The sequence below is a fragment of the Pleurodeles waltl genome, chromosome 3_1 (assembly GCF_031143425.1).
Source record: "Pleurodeles waltl isolate 20211129_DDA chromosome 3_1, aPleWal1.hap1.20221129, whole genome shotgun sequence".
Taxonomy (NCBI): domain Eukaryota; kingdom Metazoa; phylum Chordata; class Amphibia; order Caudata; family Salamandridae; genus Pleurodeles; species Pleurodeles waltl.
In genome coordinates this window covers 1,035,735,515-1,035,755,770 of record NC_090440.1, presented here as the reverse complement: position 1 = coordinate 1,035,755,770, position 20,256 = coordinate 1,035,735,515, and the positions used below count along the sequence as shown (strand labels likewise).

The window sequence follows — 20,256 nt, the reverse complement described above, 5'->3', positions numbered from 1 at the left end:
TGTGTTTGTCTGCATCTCAGGCAAGAAGCAGGGTAGTGTTTAGAAAATATCCTTATTGTGTGTTCAGGCTCCTCATAGTGGCACTATGTAGATCTTTTCTTAGGATAAGAACCGCTTCTGGCTCTTTGATTGGAACAAATCTGTGTTTCTGTTCCCCAGAACTGAATCAGGCATTATTTGGATTTTTTCTAAGGCTAATGAAAATCCAAGCAGCCTCTGGCTGTGGCACAGTTCCCGTGGGGGTGAGAGAAACTAGGGTGCTCCTCCCACCCTCTGTTTCACCTCTCATCCTCTCACCAATAGAAAACCTGGCCTGAGCTGTTAGGCATAGTTAGGGAGGAGCTGAGGCAGTGATAACTTCCCTTCCCATAGCTGCGCCGACTAACTTGATTCTTGGATGGGATGGACCTGGGATGGGTTAGGGAATCCCTTCCCTGCACATCTGATAAGAGTGTGAAGTCCCTAGTTATTGCACATGTCTAATAATGATGCAGCCTGGAAGTGAGCACCAGGCAGTCTCATTCTAGAGTTTGCAAATGCGCAGAAAGACTGGACACTGACACACTCCTTTTCCTTACGTTTAGGTCAAGAAAGGGGTTGTTAGCTTCAGGGTGATTCCTTTCAATTATTGATGTATATGTACATCATAAACGCATCTCTTGGACACCCTGTCATCATAAAGACTGCTCTTCAGTAGGGCAGTGAAAGGGGTAAGCAAAGCAATTGATCTGTAAGTATGGGAGAGCCGGCTGGTTACTGGGTATGGCTCTTGGCAGCCAAGGGGTGCTTCCCTGATGATGCATCCCTGGATGCCTACCACGTTGTGGGCAGATATTCTGCAGATAAAGAAATATGAATAGAAGTACAGGGTAAAAACTGTGCACTGGAGATTATGATGGTCACTTTTGAAAGAAATATAGTACACCATTGTGTTTCACAGAATCATCTGTATAAGGAGGAGAAGAGATCAAGGTAGCTAAAAAAAAAACTCCTTCAGCCCAAAATCATTGTAGCCTCATCTATTGAGTTGAAAGTGCAGACCATAGCAAAGAGCCGTAAGGAAAAGTGATCAAGAAAAGCAAACCATGCAGCCTTCATAAATGGAGGAACAACTGCTAAGACCTCTTTGGAGACATTGCACAGAAAATCACTGGTCAGAACACACAGCTGGATGTCCCTGTGACGCAATTTAAAAACCCCTAATTCCATACTAACTTAAGAGAAGAAAATAGTGACTATGATGTTGAGTGCTCATGACAACAAGTTACAATATTGAGTAACATCATCAGCTGTGGATAGACTAAATTAATAGTAATTTTGCATCACAGTGCCTGGCAATGACGGAAGACAAAAAGAGTGTGGTAACTGGAGCTTTGGAATGGGATACTGCCTATTGTAGTTATCAAGAATAAAATGGAGCAGTTACTGTGGGACAGGGGCAGCTTGAGAATAGCACTTTGTGGACACCTGAGAGGAATCTATGAGGGAGTATGGTAGTCCCGGACATCCACAAATACTATTGGGCTGCACAGTTAGTGATAATTCATGACTGGGTGTTTGTTGATTACCCAGAGCCCACATACAGTATAGACCAAGACGTTATGGGAAGCAGAGGCTACTCACGAGCTCTCTACCAGAGGAGGCTGGGATGCACCCTACTGATACACATCCAGATAGTAGTGAGGGTGTGGCATGAATCGACAAAATACCTGGGGTTAGCGAGGGCTGACTAACAGTAACCCCTTGTGGGACAGCAAACTATTGCAGGAGGTTTGTGACCTTGAGGGTTTTTCCAGATGGGCACTGCCAGGCATAGAACATTTGGGAGACGTAAGGAGGCGTCCGGCCCTAGTGATGTTTGAGGACCTGCAGTAAGAACATGATATGGTAGAGTCAGAATGTTTCAGGTATACACAACTGGGACACACTCTCCGACAACACATCTTAGAGGGGAGACAGCTTCCTGAACCAGCACCACCGGAAGACCGCCTGTTACTCCACCCTATGACAGACAAAGCCATCTTTATGATGTATAAAAAAATGAATAACTCCCCTGACCCGCTAAAGGCCCTGAGCGAAACATGGGAAAGAGATATGTCGGGCTGATTGATGATGACGATTGGGCTGAGGCAGTAAAAAGCCCTAGGGAGGTGGTAATGTGGGCCTGGGTCTGCTTGGTCCAGTTAAGGATACTTCACAGATCGTACTATTATAGAACGCCTCTACGCAAACTGGGAAGGTGTGGAACGGCCTTGTGCCTTAGGGGCTGCGGACGGGAAGGAACCTTTTCCCACATAATATCGGACTGCCCTGAAATTCAGCATTACTGGGCGGGAGTGGTACAGATAATGGCCACTGGTTTGATTGTCTCACTGGAGGCTAGGTGGCATCTCCTTAGTAGCACTGGAGTAGAGGTCTGGCCTCGACACAAGAAGGTTTGGCTCGTGGTGGCTGCAATGGTAGCTAAGCATAATATAGCAAGGTCTGGGGAGTGGGCATGACTCCCTGTGTTGAGGACTGGAAGGCTCACATGAATTGGTGCCGATGAGCAGAAAAGGCGGGCTACCAACGCAGGGGCTGCCCTAAGAAATGGGCGAAGATCTGGGATGGTTTGCGAATACACAAAGACTACTAACCAAAGGGGAACCAGTATAGAAGAGTGGGAGGGTCCTTTCTCATCTCTTCAACCTTTCCTGGGATGGAAATCCACATATGGGTGGTTTGGGAAACTTCTGCACATGACATAATTTGCTTGCATGGATGGGATACCATCTGCTCTTCTTCCAGCATATATTGTACAAATTATCCAACAATTGTATCTGCTGTATACTGAGCAATTGTTTAATAAAAAGAATAAAATGGAGTATACGAACGTAAGCTCTCATTGCAATTTAAGGGCTATATTCCGATCTCTGTGAAAACACGTGTTTGCATTGGATCGAAATTATTAATTGTGTAATACTTATCACACTCTCGCTGATTTTTCCTAATAAATTCCGTAAGGTCAGATCTTCTGAAAAATATGAAAGGGGGGGTGGAGAAAGCCCGAAAAAAAGGCAAAATGCGAAATTCAGCGTGTTAGAGAAAAATTCTGCATGTTATGCCCTATTTTCCTCTTAAAAACTCAGAATAGTAGGCATTTGCCACGCGTGGTAAATACCTCACCCTAAAAGTAATAGTATTTGCCACATGTGGTAAATACTCTACCCCAACAAACTCTTAATGGAGTTCAAAGAATTATTTTGTTCGTGGTGTAGGTGGAAGCAATTCCAGGTTTTGAGGAGAGCTTTTTGATACAGAGATGCAAGCTAGTGTTAGGAAAAACACAAGATTGAGAGTTGGCTATAAGGGGAAAACCTTTCTTGTTGTTGAGGTTGATGCAGCTAGGACATTTAAGGAGGAGGCATATTTTATTTTCCTAACGTAAATGTTAGGTGACATGCAGCACTCCTTTGCTGGTAACCAGCCTGGAGACTGATGATTGTGTTCTCAGCTCCCCCCTCTGGTTGTCATGTTTTAAGGGTGGGGGTACCTTTTATCTGCCCCGCATTCCTCTCTTGGCAGCTTGACCTGCAATAACCGGAATGGATAAATGGACACAAATGTAATTTCTGATTACTTACAAATGCGCCTCTGTTTTGTGCAAATAGAACACCAAACATAACTGAAAGAAAAAGTAATTTCTCTAAAACCCGTACTAGCCACCGCTCATGAGTCCAATAAATCACGTCGAAAGCATTTTCAGGGCCGTGGAAGTAAAGAACAGCTGCCCTTTCATGTTTCCGGTTGTGATCAACAATATCATCGGCTTCCCGTGATTAAGACCTTTTCTGGGAACTGGCTTCCCTGTCTTTGCTCCCGAGTTCTGTCAGCTTCAACCCTTTCAAATATCTTTGAAGGTTTGCAGTCATAGGGGCTTATTTACAAACCCCTTGCGCCGCCTATGCGTTACATTTTAGATGGGGCAAATTGGCACACCGGCGGCGCAGGGGCTTGTAAATTAGCCCCATAGTTTTTATTGACGAGTTGTTGTTTTTTAGGTTATTAGTACACAGGTAAGTTTTTATTTTTCAAATTTGTATTCACATTTTTAATTCTCGACCGGGGACAGCTTATACTGTCGCAGTTAACCTATTATATTTTTAAAGCCTTCTTTATTGACATTTTTAGAATACTTTATAAACAAACCATTTTGTGATGACGAAAAGATAACGCATACGATTAACAGCAACTACAGTTTAAATACACCGTTGCTTCCCTACATTTTAGTTACAGTTAAGAGTGGTGCTTGTCTTCCATTAATGTCTTGTATGGCTTTAATATAAAATAAAGCATCTATCAGAATGAAAGCGATCTGTGGGCCTAAACTATAATGTCTAGACCGGAAGAGGCAGGCAGTGCTATTGGTGGCATTAATGCAGGTAAGCAATCTATGTACCATCATAGAACGCTAACAAGTGCATCGAAGGGCGTGAGGTCTCATGTAATCTAGTGTAATCTCGAAAATGAATACTTCAAGTTTTTAGTAATTCCATATACAAACGTTTTTTTGACATTCTAGTGTTATTAACAATTTAGTTCAGCCCATCATAGGACAGCATATACAGAGTTGGAGACTGGGTAACCCTTCTGCCATTGGTTGTAGGCAGTGGCAGTCACATATTGTATCAGCCCACAGGACAGCCATTTAGTGTTTGACTTGCCAGGCAGTGTGAGTGACAGTATTTTTCCAGCTTACGGTTTGTTTTCGCATCCCCAAGGTACAGCCAGTGGCAGGTAAGAATTTGCATCAATCTGTATCCTTCTACTTCACCCCGCCATCTTTGTTGGCATTTCATCGCTTCTGGCTGATCTACCTACCGTCAACAGAACTGAACCTGGGGATGCGGCTGATGTCAAAAACAAAAATAGCTGTTTTTTTAACTATGATATCAATAAGTAGCTCGATGAAAATAAATTTTTAGAGTTGAAACATATTTAAAAAATGTAAAATTTTAATGGTGTGTCTTCATGGTAATATAGGAATTACTCTTGTCAGTGCTGCTCACGGCGATATTTCTGTACGCATATAATCGTCAGCTATTTAAAAACACTCTTCCATGACCTGGTCATGGTGTTCCATAAATGGCATTCCAAATTGTATAAATTGCAACAAGGCTTACAATCCTAAGGATATACTTGAATTTCCCCTCATCTTACCCTAGATCTTGGATTGCACGTAAGAACAACTGGGTGAGGTTATCCTTATTTCAAACACATTATTCTGAGCATTCTTTTAATTTATTGTAAAGTTCGAGACTCTCGTGCACATTACACCTAAAAGTGGCCATATTAAATAATTTCAAACTGTAAGGAAATGCCTCTTTTATCATGTTCACCCCCACATTTCTGGACTGATGTTGCTGGTTTTTCGACTGAGGCCTGCTACTCAGACCTCAGTGCCAGTATTCTGACCCCTTTCAAAGTGTAAGTCGAATTGACTATACCCAATTAGCAAGTACTGGCTTATAAGACCCTAGTATATAGTACCCAAGGTACCAAGGGCATGTAAGGCAGTGTTCACCCAGGTCATCTTTATTGATTGTTCCTCCCTGTGTGTGACAAAGTACAAAATGGCTCCCAGCCTGCCACTGCAGACTGGAAAGGCAGTGTTCACAGTGCCAGTTCGATTTTGCCATTCTCCCTCAAGGAAGGCCTGTCTTGCCCTATGGCAGGGAGCTCTCTATTATTAAACGAGACACATATTTTACTTATGTCTCAACAGCAACACTTCCCAGTTGTCGTTTTGCTGTGGAAAAGTTAGTAGCTCCATTGGCTAGCCCAGGATTACTGGCTGGCACCCTAGCCTGTCTAACTTCTGAATTGGATCACCTAACTGGGTACTGCAAGGTATCAAATTAATCATGGCATTAAACCTAACCTGATGCCCTGGTTGAATTTAATGTCACTATTAAAGTAATGCATCTTTTAGAAAGTTGCCACTCTGTGAACCAGGTGGTCCTGTGGCCTCACAATAGCACTGGCCAACAGACAGCTTTCTGCCCACCTGGGGAGTAGTATGAAGGACTCCCAGGCTTAGGAAGAATAGCAGCCTGCGAAAGGGTGAGGTGTTAACTCCCCTTACCAGGAAGGTACTCGGTGTGGTAGACCAAAAGGCAAGCTTCAAAGGGGAAGCCAACTTTGGTGGGCAAGTGGCAATAACACTCCTGAGAGACGGCCCTTTGTTCAGGTAGACAAGCTGGATACAGGGCCAGAGAGAGAAGACCAGTGGCCAAACCAGTTTTCCTGTGGTTGTGTTGTTGCCCCCAGGTAGCCACACCTCTAGGGTCGGTTACCAAGCTATTCACAGTCGAGGGAAGATTCAGACACCTTGAGGGTGGTTAGAATAGTGCACCCTGGGATTACCACATGCCACTCTTCGAGGGAAATTCGTCACATAGAGGGAGGGGACATAGTAGCCTATTGGCTAGTGACCGCGTGGTCCTCTCAGGGCATTTTTCTGGGATAAAAATGGCACTCTGAATTTCAGGTCGCACCAGAACTAGAACACAGCCCAAAGAAGGACTGCCCTACTGCTTTGAACAAAGAGAGCCTGCTCCATCTGCTGGACTGCACCTGCTGCACTTTGGGCTAGCAAAGTTGGGGCTGTGCCTGTGGCTCATGGGAGGATAATAAGTCGCGCCCCAGCTCAGACTGGAGCAGTGACTCCAAGGATCAGTTTGGTTGATCCCATGGAATCGCCTCCAGGGACAAAAGTACTGAATAAGCCCAAACCAGCAAATTGGTAGCCACTGCAAAAGATCAGCAACCACCAGGCATCCCAAGAGACTGATCCTTGGTGGACAAAAGTTGCGCCTGGGTCAGCCAGACCTGGGAGTGCCATTGGAGTCCCGATTAGTGCCCAAGTCTCCACCAAAGTTTTCACTCCAAGCACTGTGTCCAGAGACCAATAGCCCAGCAGCACCTGCCCTTCTGGCTTAAAGAGGGCTTTGTGGAACCCCAACCTCTGTGGCCAAAGTCACCCTACATGTCCTGTGGACCGAGGATTTAACACAAAGGCACCCCCATTTACTGCACAGCAACCGGAGCATCCTTGAGCATCCTTTCATCCTGCAGCTTTCTCATCAAGACCACTCCATTAGAGTCTATAGCAGTTGTGTTGTAGAGTTTGGAACTGGGCTGGAACACTCTCTGGTGACCAAGTAAGTACCCCTTTGGCCCCCCAGACCGCCATCCTGTCAGATATGGTCCTCCAAACCAGAGTGGAATAACCAAACTAACTTTTACAAACTTTTGAAGTTTCCAAACTTTTTGTTGACCAATGGTTGTTTGCGGTTGGATTAAAAAGGGATATCTTTAAAAGTCTGTAGCTCCGAAACCCTCGGGTGGAGTTTGCTCATTAAGGTTTCTAAAAGTTAATACAAATATAATCTGTTTTTATAAATTGGTGTCCAGGTTCTTTCGTGTTGTGTGACTTTCTTATTTCGTTGGTTGGTACTGTTAAATGCTTTACACTAAGGGGCATATTTATGAAAAGTGGGGCTGCACCTAGTGAAGCGCCACTTTTCTTGTGCCCCTTAGGACCTCACTAATGCCACCATATGTGCACCGTATTTAATATACGGTGCACCATAGCGGTAGTTAGGAAACTATGATCAGAATATTTGACGCTAGTTCGGCGCTTTGTAGGATTAGTGTAAAAAATGTTGACGCTAATCCTCCAAAGCACCCAGAGGCCCATTGTAACCAATGGGAGCCTCCTGCTAACACCTGCTCAGAGCAGGCATTAAAAGTGCCAAAACATATGATGCAAAGAAATCTCTTACATTTCTTTGCGCCATTTTATTCGCCCCACCTAATGGGGGAATGCCCCCTTTGCATACATTATGCCTGGTGCAGGCATAATGTAGTGCAAAGGGTTACAAAGTGGTGCACTGCATGCACTGTGCCACTTTGTAAATATGGTGCAGCATTTTTGTCCATCTAATGCCACATTAGCATTAAAAAAGATGACGCTAGTGTGTTGTTAGAATGGCGCTAGGCCCTCTTAAATCTGGGCCTAAGTTTTTTTGTGCAAGCCTTGCTGCTCAAAAGCCGTAGCTACCTAGGTTTGAGCTTAAGGTTGTTCAAATGAGCCTGGCTGGACCCAGGACAGTGTTTGCACGGTAAGGCCCCACTGCCATGCCATATAATACACCCTAATCCTCACACTAACACATTGTGTAGTACCAGCAGTATCCAACAACACAAAATCATTGTTTCAGTTTCATAGTTTTTTTTTTTAGTAGTACTCCTCCTTAGTAAAACAAAACATACAGTGTAGCATTATTTAAGATGCAGTTTGACACTGACGTTATAGTTCTAAATCTTTTTCAAGCCTTTTCACTGTATGTATACCACTTTGTGTGTACTACGATCTAGTTTGACAAAGTTATAAACAAATTGATTATTGTTTCACATGAAAAGTTTACCATGTGTTGTATTAATCTAGTCAGGGGAGGGTTTTACCAAGGACACAGAATGTGGAAGGAGACATATAAATGGGATGGTACTATTTTACCGGGAGCCTCATAACCATGTGGAATGCTAATGAAGAAGTATTGATTGAGGAGTTGAGTCTTAAGTTCCTTTTAGTAGTTGATGAGGGACAAGGCTCCCTCGAGCTGGATGCGCATGGAGTTTCCATATTCCATATTCTCAGTGCATAGCACAAAAGTGCTGTCCTGTCTTCTCATTCCTGCAGGTTTTGGTGTTGAGTGTGGCAGTGTTGTTGCTAGGGATGCTACTGAGCCCTCAAAGATCTAGAGCTTACTTTACATGTATGGTAAGGTACTCAAGTTTACTGTTTTAAAGGTTATCCAGTAGAGTTTGAAAAAGATCAAACTTTGATGATGAGGCAGTACATTAGGAAGTTGACGTGTGTCTCAGATAGCACCTCCAAGAAGTTGTTTCTCATACTGATATTGATGAAGCATAACGATTTCTCAGCCAACAGGAATCTGATGAGCACAATGTAGAGGATGGAAAATACTGGAGCTAAGATGAGTCTTGAGGAAATACATTTGGTTATGTGGGTGGGTTTCAATCTGGAGGAGTTCATCTAGAAGAGTTGATGTCTATTTCTTGGGTAGGCTGTGAAATACTGTTGCAGCCATTTCTTGCGAAGAGGCTATTGAGCAGGGCTTGATGATCGATATTGAAGACTGTTGAGGGGTCGCAGAGAATGAGGCGATATAGGCCACCTTGATCTGTCACCTGGACTGCTTCATCAACTGCTTTAATGTTTATTGAATGTTTATTTTTCCAGTACCTGACTGGAATCGCTGACCAGTTTGATGTCCTTTGAGGAGAGTGTTGCTATTGAGTTTTAGTTTAAGCTGTCTTGGGATGGCTTTCTACATGATCTTGCCACATATAATAGATTTGTAGTAGTTTGTGAGGGTCCACTTTGGATTTTTGAACATAAGTAGGACTAATCCAGTTCTGAGTGATCTGATGCCTTGGATAAATGGAGTGTTGATCACGTTAAGATGCAGTCTGAAGCTTCTCTAGGGATGTCTTTTATTTCCATTGATACAGGGGTGATGTCATCCCCATTTGTACTAGCCTTCAGTAAATCAAAAAGTCATTAATGATCAAAGATGGAAAGGCAGTTGAATCCAGTCTAATTCAGGGGACTGCACATTAGTATGATGTGAAGGGAGGCATTGGGTGATGTTTTGGTGGTGTTGATGTGATGTTGGATTTGGTTGATGGGCACCTTTACAAAGTTGTTGACGCCAGTTCACTTTCCCTTGTTGTGTTGTAGATGTGGGTCATGCATTGTGTTTGACACAGCACTTGCTTTGAAGAGTGTTCTGCTTCTGTTTGAGGATGTGCTGATGAAGGGGACATAGCAGACAGCTTTGTATGATATAAGCTTCCCATTGGAAGATTGAAGAGTCGTCATGTCGTCTATTGGTGGTATTCAATGCCATTTCTTCTCCTGCCTTCTTGCTTTGTGTAAGCACCTGATTGTATACTGGTGTGGCTGGCTTGACTTCAGAGATCAAGACTTCAGACTGATGTGAATGTTGAGGGTTTAGAGGGCAGAGTCGAAGTTAGAGAACTGGTGCTCTATATTAGCGTCCAGGTCTGATGCAGCTGCTATAGTGTGTCAAAGGGGAAGTTCTTAAACGAGAAAGCCTATTCCTTGAATGGCTTTCACTACCCATGCTGAATGTTTGTGGAGTGGAGCTGGTTGAAGTCCATGACTAGTTGTCAATTCAGTCCAGTTGTAATGGATATGACAGGTAAGATTTTCCTGGGAAGAGCAGATGAAGTTCAAAATGATATCCTTGACATGCATCTTTGGCAGGAGGAGCTGTTTGATGTTGGGGTGGCCCACCAGTTGAGGATGGCTTCCTTCATGGTGACTTTTTAGGTTAAAAGTTTGAGTTTACCTATGAAAGGGATTCATTTTGTAATTCTTTGTGGTGATTAGGTTGAACATATAAGAGTTGAAGGAAGGTTCATTCAAGACAGATGGTATATATTTTGATAGAAGTTGCTAACAGTGGTACAGCGGATGCCTGAAGGACTGCTGGTGCTGGTGGGGCATGGAAGGCCACAATGACAACAATGCCTCAGAATTGACATAGGTTCTTTACTGATTTCTATTGACTATATAGAAAAGGGTGCACTGTTGAGGTATCCTTAGGTTTTTGGCCTCATAGTCCTGTTCTCCAAGGTGCTCCTTGTCTCTTTTTGATTGGTCTTAGGAGTCTGAAGAGAAAGGACTGTTCCCTTTCACAGCAGGACATGCATTTGGATGGCTGGTTAAGTCACTCTCTCAGTGGTAATGCCTTCCACCTCACGGCACAAATTAATGAAGTACTCGCCCTCGTTCTTTGTCTGGATGGACACCTTTATGAGTTGTGCCAGCAAGTATGTTGCTTCAAGGCTAATATGATCTCACACGCCACATTTTAAAATCTTGCTGCTGATTCAACAAGAGCATACACAGTTAGTACTAAGTGTGTTGCCTCATCAGACAAGAAACCCAAGGCAGTTGATACAGCAGAGAAAAATGTTTATTCTCTTAATAGAAACTGGAACTTGTTAGACTCAGTACTAGCACTTTGACTGTTGGAGGGATGTTGAGCATTGGGAGAGTGGAGATTGCAGACATCCACGACAGCTTCAGCAGCCAGACACCCCCGGCAACCACCAACACCACAGATTCACCTCTGACCAACCTCCTGCTCTCCTGGACCTCCGTCAACGACAACAACACCATCGAAATCATGAACACCATCCACTCTGGCTCTCCATCTGACCCCTGCCCTCACCCCATCCTCAAAAAAGCAAGCTCTGTCATCGCACCCCAACTACAGAAGATCATCAACAGCTCCTTCGAGTCCGCCACCTTCCTGGAGAGCTGGAAACATGCCAAGATCGACACCCTCCTCAAAAAACCCAAGGCAGACCCAAAGGACCTCAAGAACCTCCGGCCTATCTTCCTGTTCCCTTTCCCGGCAAAAGTCACAGAGAAGGCCGTCAACAGACAACTAACCCACTTCCGAGAGGAGAACCGCACCCTGGACCCTTCCCAATCTGGATTCCGCAGCAACCACAGCACCGAAACCGCCCTCATCGCTGCCACCGATGACATCAGAACCATACTGGACAGTGGCAAAACTGCTGCCCTCATCCTCCTGGACCTCTCAGCCGTGTTCGACGCCTTCTGCCACCACACCCTATGCTCACGCCTCAGCAATGCTGGAATCCGCGACAGAGCCCTGGACTGGGTCACCTCCTTTCTCACTGGCAGAACCCAGAGAGCCCGCCTCCTCCTATTCCGCTCGGAGGCCACCGAAATCATCTGCGGCATACCACAGGATTCGTCCCTCAGCCCGATCCTCTTCAACGTCTACATGGCCTCACTCGCTAACATCACCTGATCCCACAACCTCAACATCATCTCATATGCTGACGACACCCAGCTGATCCTCTCCCTCACCAAGGACTCCGCCAAGACCTACCTCCACAAAGGAATGAAGGCCATCGCCGAATGGATGAAGAGCAGCTGCCTCATGCTCAATTCGGACAAGACGGAAGTCCTTATCTTTTGCTCCACCCCCTCCGCATGGGATGACTCCTGGTGGACTGCCACTCTCAGAACCGCTCCGACTCCCACCGACCACACACGCAACCTAGGATTCATCTTGGAGCCCTCACTATCCATGACCCAGCAAGTCAACGCCATCTCCTCCTCCTGCTTCAGCACCCTCCACATGCGAAAGATCTACAAATGGATAACCACTGAAATCAGAAGAACAGTCACCCGAGCCCTCATAAGCAGCAAACTGGACTATGGCAATGCCCTCTACGCAGGAACCACGGCCAAATTCCAGAAGAGGCTGCAACGCATCCAGAACGCCTCCTCACGCCTCATCCTGGATATTCACCTCCACTGCCACATCACAGACCACCTGAAAAACCTGCACTGGCTCCCAGTCAACAAGAGAATCACCTTCAAACTCCTCACCCATGCTCACAAAGAACTGCACAACACAACACCAGATCAGAATACTTCAACAAACGACTCTCCTTCTACACACCGACCCGGCATCTCTGCTCCGCTGACCTGGCCCTCGCAACTGTCCCACGCATCCGCAGAACTACACCTGGCGGTAGATCATTTTCACACCTCGCCGCCAAAATGGGGAACACTCTTCCCACCCACCTGCGCCAGACCTAAGACCTCCTTACCTTCAGGAAATGTCTCAAGACCTGGCTGTTCGAACTGTAGCAGCACCCTCCTACCCCCACCTTCTCCCCCTCCCATCCTCAGCACCTTGAGACCCTCACGGGTGACTAGAGTGCTTTACAAATCCCCTGATTGATTGATTCCTGTGGAATGTGTCCTTTTCACAGTGCCTATAAATAAAAAGCTGCTCTTGTTTGCTTCGTCACTTGTATCCATGCGGTCCAAAGATTTTGAAGCAATATTGTATTCAAGGCATTCTAGCTCAGGTTAGTTTCAATTTTGATCCGGAGAAGGCAGTGGGAATTGGAAAAGTGTGAGGCCTGTATTTGATACTGGCCAGCCTTTAAACATGAAACCATTTATGATGATGACATTTTGGCCTCTCTTAATCCTATAGGGGTCGTCCATTGGAATAGCATTGTTAGGATCTTGGTTGTTCTAGCCTGTTTTTATTAAATTGCTGAGTAGTTGGATTACCAAGCTCTTAAATATCAACAGAAAAACATGAGTTATGCATTCTAAAACTTGTCAATAACCGGGTAATTCAGAACTGCTATCAACAGTCATCTTGTTATCGGAGGAGAAGGCAGGCTCTCTGGGATGACTCCGGGTCATGGTCATAGGCAATTTCCATCTCCCCTTTTGAGACCTAGGATTTGAAGACACTGAGTTTGACTTGTGTTAATAGCACATGTATACTCTCCCATAACCACCTATCCATTACCTGCTTAAACTATAAATCTGGCAAAGTTTTATTGTTCTTCATGACACATGGAATGGTGGTTTTCCTCTAACCCTCCTGCACAAGTGTTTTTTTAGGACATTGGCAAGGGATATTTAGTCAGTTACATTACTCAGGGCATAGAGCACTGGTTCCTACAAAGAGACTTTGAAGGTCTCTTCAAAATGAAGAGTGACATATCCAATTTGTGAACTGCTCCCCTCTCCCCTTGAAAGTGTTGTTCTGCACCATACAGTCTCCTCAGACAGGAAGGCTATTAGAAGCAGCATCATAGTTGTTGGATTGGAGATCCTTTAACTTAAATCTCAAGTTGCTGATTGCAGTCATTCAGTTAGGTCCTAGACAGTATTCTGTACATTTTAAATTGTTATGGAGGCAGCCTTCATGTGCTTTTGAAGCTCACTCCAGTTGCCTTTAGGGCCAAACAATAGCTATCAAGTGTTACAAAGGAAGGATAGCCAAGACGGCAGGACTATCAAGTATGTTCTTTTAGCTATTTAATGATCATCAGCTATGTCTTCTAGCAGAAAAGGCAACATTCCAGCAGACACACTGGGAAAAATCCTCTCTAGACAAAGTCCTTGGAGGGTTGGCAAGCATTCTAGCCTATCTCTACAATCAGGAGGCAATACTATGGGCAGCACATACCTTCTATGCCTCTAATGCAGCACTATAAACAGGACAGAAAACTTCCACTCTATCTTCATTTGTAGGTGGGAGATGAATATTTGTGAGAAAAATTATTGACTATATTAAATACATGATTATTTTCACAAAACTTGCTAAGCAATGCCCAAGCTGGTTTCTGGAAAGACTTGCATGGTAGAGCAGGCATTTCCACTCTTGTCAACCTGAAAATTGCACTCAGTACTTTTGATTTCCTGAACTTGTGGAGTGAATTTGATGAGGTGCATGGGGATAAGCTGTTAAAAGATCATGATGTAATTGGTTTTATTTCCAGATCTGGTCAAAATCAAAACTAATGCATCACTGTTCCTTAGCATGTATGCTTTGAGAGAAGAGTCCTGGTGTTCCTGTGCTACCAGAAGTCCATCCCACCAGCGCTTTACAGAGATTATACAGACAAGTGTGCTCGCACAGAGTATACTCTAGCCAAGTTGCTAATAGGCTTTGAACATATTGACAGGAGAATGTAGTGGTGCTTAACCTGCCCAATTGCTAAATGTTGGTAGTTGGTAACTACCAACACAGGAAGGCGAATGACCCTTGATAGTAAACATCTACAGCAGGTTAATGCTTTTATCTGCTGTGAGTTTGCCATACAAGCACGTGGGAAATTGGGAGTCAAGATCCAAAGATCACAAAATGCCTTGGCCTCTTACGTATTGGGCTTAGTATATTTAAGATGAAGGTTGAACTGGCTTGCCGATTTGTAATGCTAATCCATTGCCCATACCATTTACTGTGACGAGGCTGTGAGGGATTGGGAATGTGACCTCAGTGAAAATACCTGAATATTGATATTTAAAGCAGTTGCATCATCTTACTCGTTGTATTATGTTCTTATATTGGTTCTGTTTATGAACGAGTGCTCAAGGTGTCCCCAACCAGGACAAGGTGAGGGAGTTACTTAACAGTGCTGTGGCTTCACTCCCATTGTACATACGTATTAATGCCCTTTTTTAATATTTGAAGGTCTCACAAATATGGCACTATCCTGATTGAATTTCTAAATCGGATGGCCGAGAGGTAAGCTCAGAATTTTGAGACTAGATAGAGGTAGTCAGCTTTTTATCAACCCTGGCCTACAAGGTACATAGAGCCTATTGTAAAATAATCGTTCCCAGGCCAGGAATCTTCTCTGGATTAAATGTATCCCTCTTATATCAGAACTCTGTTTGCTCATTTCAGAATGTGAGACCCCCAATAAGAGATTCCTCATTTTAAAGTGCAAGAAATGGCCTGTCAGCCTTTCTCTGCCAATGTGCTGACCTTATCCGTTGTCCATTTCTGTTCTGCGCTTTGCTTAGCACGATACATCATTCGCAGTGCTGAAGTACATTCATTCTACTTGGAATACCAAACTAAAATTAATGAAGTGCTAAACGCTCCATCACATCTATACTGCGTCTACTTATATGCATATTTTTTGACAAAGCTTGGTCTGTGACAGTTTCATAGTTATTTTACTGTGACTTTTGAACTATATAATAAAACAACATTTTGGTCCGTAAATTAGCAACCTATGCTTTAAAAAGATATGTCTAGCAAGCTGTCTTAGGAGACAAAATCAATTTTAGGACTATGAATGTTTTAGATTAAGCTCCAGGCACTGGTCGGAGAGACGAGTATGCTGAAGATGACTTGGAGGTGTGGGCAGGAATGATTCACCTTCTGGTATTGTAGTCTGAAGATGCCCTTCCTCAGGTCAGTGAACAACTGGAGGGGCAACTGAAGTCAGGAGAAGACTCAGCAAGAGTGGGTAGGCGAGAATTGAAAAGGGATATGCATTCTATAGGGTGGGGCTGCTGGCAGGCTATAGGGCATGGTGTATGAGTGATTAGCGGCCTCTAGGACTCCTAACGAGAGTGATATGACATCATATATGTGTAGAAATGTAAATGATGACAAACATACTGTATAGCCAGGTTGCTGCAGTCATAGCTATGTTTTCTATTCATGTTTTCAAATTTGCAAAATGATAAATAAGTTTAAAAAAAGATAAGTTCCAGGCATTGTTGAGACTTGTCAGGATGCCCTGCGAGAGATGACGAAGAAAATCTTATCTTTGAATATTATTCTGCAAAATGAATTCTGTGTTTAAATGAATTTTGTGTTTTTTTTCTATACTATTTGGTGTATATATGGTGTATTTTTATGGTTAACGTTTATCTAAAAAAAGCCCCATGCCATCTTCCTCTTTCCTTTTACCTTCTTTTCCTTGGAATCAGTTTCATTTGGCTGGAGAACCAGACAGAGGGGCGCGCTAAAGGTGCCTCTAAACTTCCTCATTGACTGTGTTCATTGAACCAGCTAAGCCAAGAAAGAGGACTGAGTGTGTCATGGCTTCATGCTTGTATAACAATATTAATTGGCTGTATATGCTGCTTTAATTTTGTTAAGAGTTTAAGAAACTGTTTCGATCCTCCCCAAATGGTAGTGTCATCGCATTGGCTGGTATTAAGAGACCATTGGACTAGGAGTATGAGGTCACCTAAATCAGACAGCATGTATGCTGAATCTGGTGGGGTACATTCTGGATGGCTGGTGTGTCCCCTGCCCTAAAAAATGCAATACAGGGTTATGGTAGCAGAGTATAATTGCCTAAATATCATCTGACAAAAATAATGGACCTGATTCACATACTGCTCTTTTGAATAAGTTGGAAGTTTTAATTAATTTTACTACTTTTTGGTATTCACTAACTATACTTTTTTTTACGGGAGGGTGTTGCAGTACCAGTGGTTGGTCATCTGTAGTGCTGGACTTACTACATTTTTTTTTTTTTTTTTTTTAGTAGTTACACTCGGAGTTTGTAAACACAGAAAAGTAGTAAACGTGCTTAAAAGTGTAAGGTAACATTATGATTCAGGCTCTTAGCATCTTAAAAACCACTGACAATAATTTGCCTCATTACTCTCAATTCTTGAACATCTACACTCAATACAGATTTTTTTTTTTAATGATATTTACGTCAAGGTATTAGGTCAGACAATATTTTTGTTAACAACATTACGACATACAATCCATTCTAGTTTACGCTAATCTCAGCCAAGTCAAGGTTTTTGTCCCTCAAAGTCTTGTGTATGAACTGCACTATTATTGGGATATATTAGTATATTCTTTGTAAAATATGGTGGGTTGGACCTTGGTCTTATGATACCACGCAGATTGACTGGTTGGATCAATCCTAGAGAACCTATGCCGATGAATATTTGGGTAACATCAGAAAAAGTAATCCTTTGTTTAGTCCATAATAAGTATACTGTTTCATAGACTGCTGAACTTTTGGTATTCCTAGTACCATGGCCATAAAATAAAATTGAGTGTTTGATTTTTTGTTTCAAATCCAATCGGAACGTTTATGGTGTCACTGTCCAGTTGCATTCAGTTTGTTTTTCGTTTATTTTCTTTCCTTAGAGAAGGACACTATGGATGTATGGTGCAATGGCAGAAATATGGAAACTGCGGTATGTATAGATCACTTGCAAAATCGTTTATACAAATACCAACTGTGCTAGCCCTTTAGAGTATTTACATTATGATATGTATCTAAATGCGCAAGGTGGTGTACCTGGTCCTGATTCAACTCTCAGTCCAGAACTCTTGCGCTTTGTTGGTGCATCCCAGGCTTCTCTCCAGGTACTCAGGCACAATCGTGCATCCCAGCAAAAGTCACCTATTGGAAGATTTAAGAAGATTGTATTCAGTGTGCACTGACAATGCAGTGCTCCCTATTACAATTGGAGCCCACAATATTAGAGTTCATGCGGCAGTTACTCCATGCTACATGAAAAGACCAGCTCAACACTGCCTTTCCTCTCAGTCTTTCAACGAGGATTTTCTGAAAGTGTTTACGAGAATCTTCCAGGGGAATAGAGTGCATTTCTCGCTCCACCAATATCTTCACCTAGTGAACTGATGTCCTTGCTGAATTTGAGGTATCTCAAGTGGAATAACATTTTTGCCATTGTGCCCACATGTCAAGAAGAGAATAATACGTTACTGTTAGTATTGATGCTGTAAGTAGTTATGACCAGACTAAGCAGAAACCTCAGCCCATACCTGAAAGACAAGGCGCTGACATGCCCTGCAAGCACAGGAATTGCCATGGCCAAGAGGATGGCCACAGCCCAAGCCCATGTGACTGAGACGTACATGTAGGACCAAGTCGGTTGCACTTTATCTGAAGTACTGATGCATTTTGTTATCATGATAGTGCTGAAAATGTGTTGGAGACTGTGGAGGACTTTTCCAGCTAGTTAGCCTACGTTTCTCTTTTGATCCATCTTTCCTCTTGTGTGCACCTGCGACCATGACCCTGGGGTGGGTGCAGAAGTGACTCTGAAGAGCTCTCTGAATCCTTGTTTGAACGTATAACGTTCTTATGGAACTTATGAGGGATTTCCTGTTTTTGAGCCTGAGAGAAAAGATAGATTTCGCCCTTGGCACACAATTCCTTTTTTGCCTTCTGTTTTGCCAAGCTAGTCATAGTGAATGCGGAATTGCTGGGACCAACTCCCTACGACTTGCAGTCGCTAATTTATTGTCTACCACACAGAAAGCATTTCGACAACCACCCACTTCTAAGATGAAAGCCACATATTTGTGATATTCGGGTGTGAAACACAAAGTGGTAGCTCATTTCCAAGCACCAGATGTCAACCTTAAGTGGAACTGAGACAAGTTAAGAGTCATGGGTTCCCCCATGACCATGTCTGCTACTCAAGGCAGGAGTTCCCAGTACACCAGAGACCTTTAATTAAAACTTTCCCTAGTTTTTCTATTGCCAGTAGTAAGCCTTTGTAATTGGTTTGGCTCCACCACTGAAAATACCCAAAGGCAGTGGGCCTTTGGGTATTGGTTCTACAGTATTATTTAGTCCCTTTTGCTACCTCAACGTCCACCGACAGAAATATAATATTCCATTAGATACATTTTAACTGCATGTCTGCCACTTACTTTCTGGCAAGAGCATGGCAGCCTTGATTCATTGGAAACACGAGATCTGACAGATTCCTGGAGTTTGCTGAGGCTTCTTGATTGCCAGTCCGTGGGATAAACATGCCCTTCGCTTTAGTGTTTGGGGTAGGAGCTAACTCGCAGAAAGTGCTAGAACACGGGTGTCCAACCTTTTTAAGTGGAGGAGTAGGTGACAGTTTTTTAGCATTGAGAATGTTCTGTCTGGCTATAGCTTTTGTAGCATAACATAAAGAAAACTCATAAAGATCACTGGAGTGGATTTAAACATGGTCATGCAAAATGGTGGCGACTGACAAAATTGGAATTTGGTAAGAAATAACATACTCTTCCCAGTCCTGGGCTGCAGATTACTGGTGTTCTCTGCTGTCAACAACCTTGAGTCTTCCCATGATTTGTCTGCAAATCTGTATAAGGACATGCTTTATGATATAATGAGCGCCTAAGCATTCTGTCATCAATAAATGCTCACAGACATTATCACACTTACATGGCGGCTTGTATTGTTAAAGAAAAGTATTTTCATAACTTTGTGTGAGTATTTTACTACCTGCATAATTTAAATGTGCACAAATAAATGTGTTTAACGTTTCATTCTACAGGGCGAATTTGTAGAAGATGGTACAGAGACGCATTTCAGCATTGGAAATCATGACTGTTGCATTAAAGCAGTTAGCAGCGGAAAACGAAGAGAAGGAATCATTCACACACTCATTGTGGATGACAAGGAGATCCCAGAAACCACAGAATAGCTCTATTTCTGTAATCTAGAGAAGAACCTACTGTTAATATTTATTCAAATTAATGTACTTATGTTCAGCCTTCACCTACATTTCAGTCATGTTTTTATTTTTTAGATCTATCAGCCAATAAAATACCTTTTGTAAATAATCCAGTTTGATATTTCATTGGATGTTGTTTAACATCTGCATGTAAGGATGTATCACTTATAAAAGCATTTGTTGTACACACAGACAATAGAAGCACCACACACTCAATGACTTAACTCCAGACCAATGGTTTTTACATAGCCAAAATATATTTTCTTAATTTATTTTTACAACCACAAGATTCAAGTTGCAGGTAGGTACTTCAATAGATT

At 43.1% G+C, this 20,256-nt stretch overlaps 1 protein-coding gene across 4 annotated transcripts in view; it reads left to right on the top strand.

Annotated features, from left to right (window-relative positions):
• Nucleotides 1–20,045, top strand: part of FAIM (Fas apoptotic inhibitory molecule) — a 148,580-nt gene extending 128,535 nt beyond the window's left edge. For all 4 annotated transcript variants that reach the window (XM_069224312.1, XM_069224311.1, XM_069224314.1 and 1 more), the window contains 2 exons: nucleotides 17,595–17,644; nucleotides 19,757–20,045. In XM_069224312.1, coding sequence (XP_069080413.1) covers nucleotides 17,595–17,644; nucleotides 19,757–19,906 — 200 coding nt within the window. In that variant the 3' untranslated portion in view covers nucleotides 19,907–20,045. The remainder of the gene's footprint in view (nucleotides 1–17,594; nucleotides 17,645–19,756) is intronic.
• The last annotated feature ends 211 nt before the right edge of the window (nucleotides 20,046–20,256 follow it).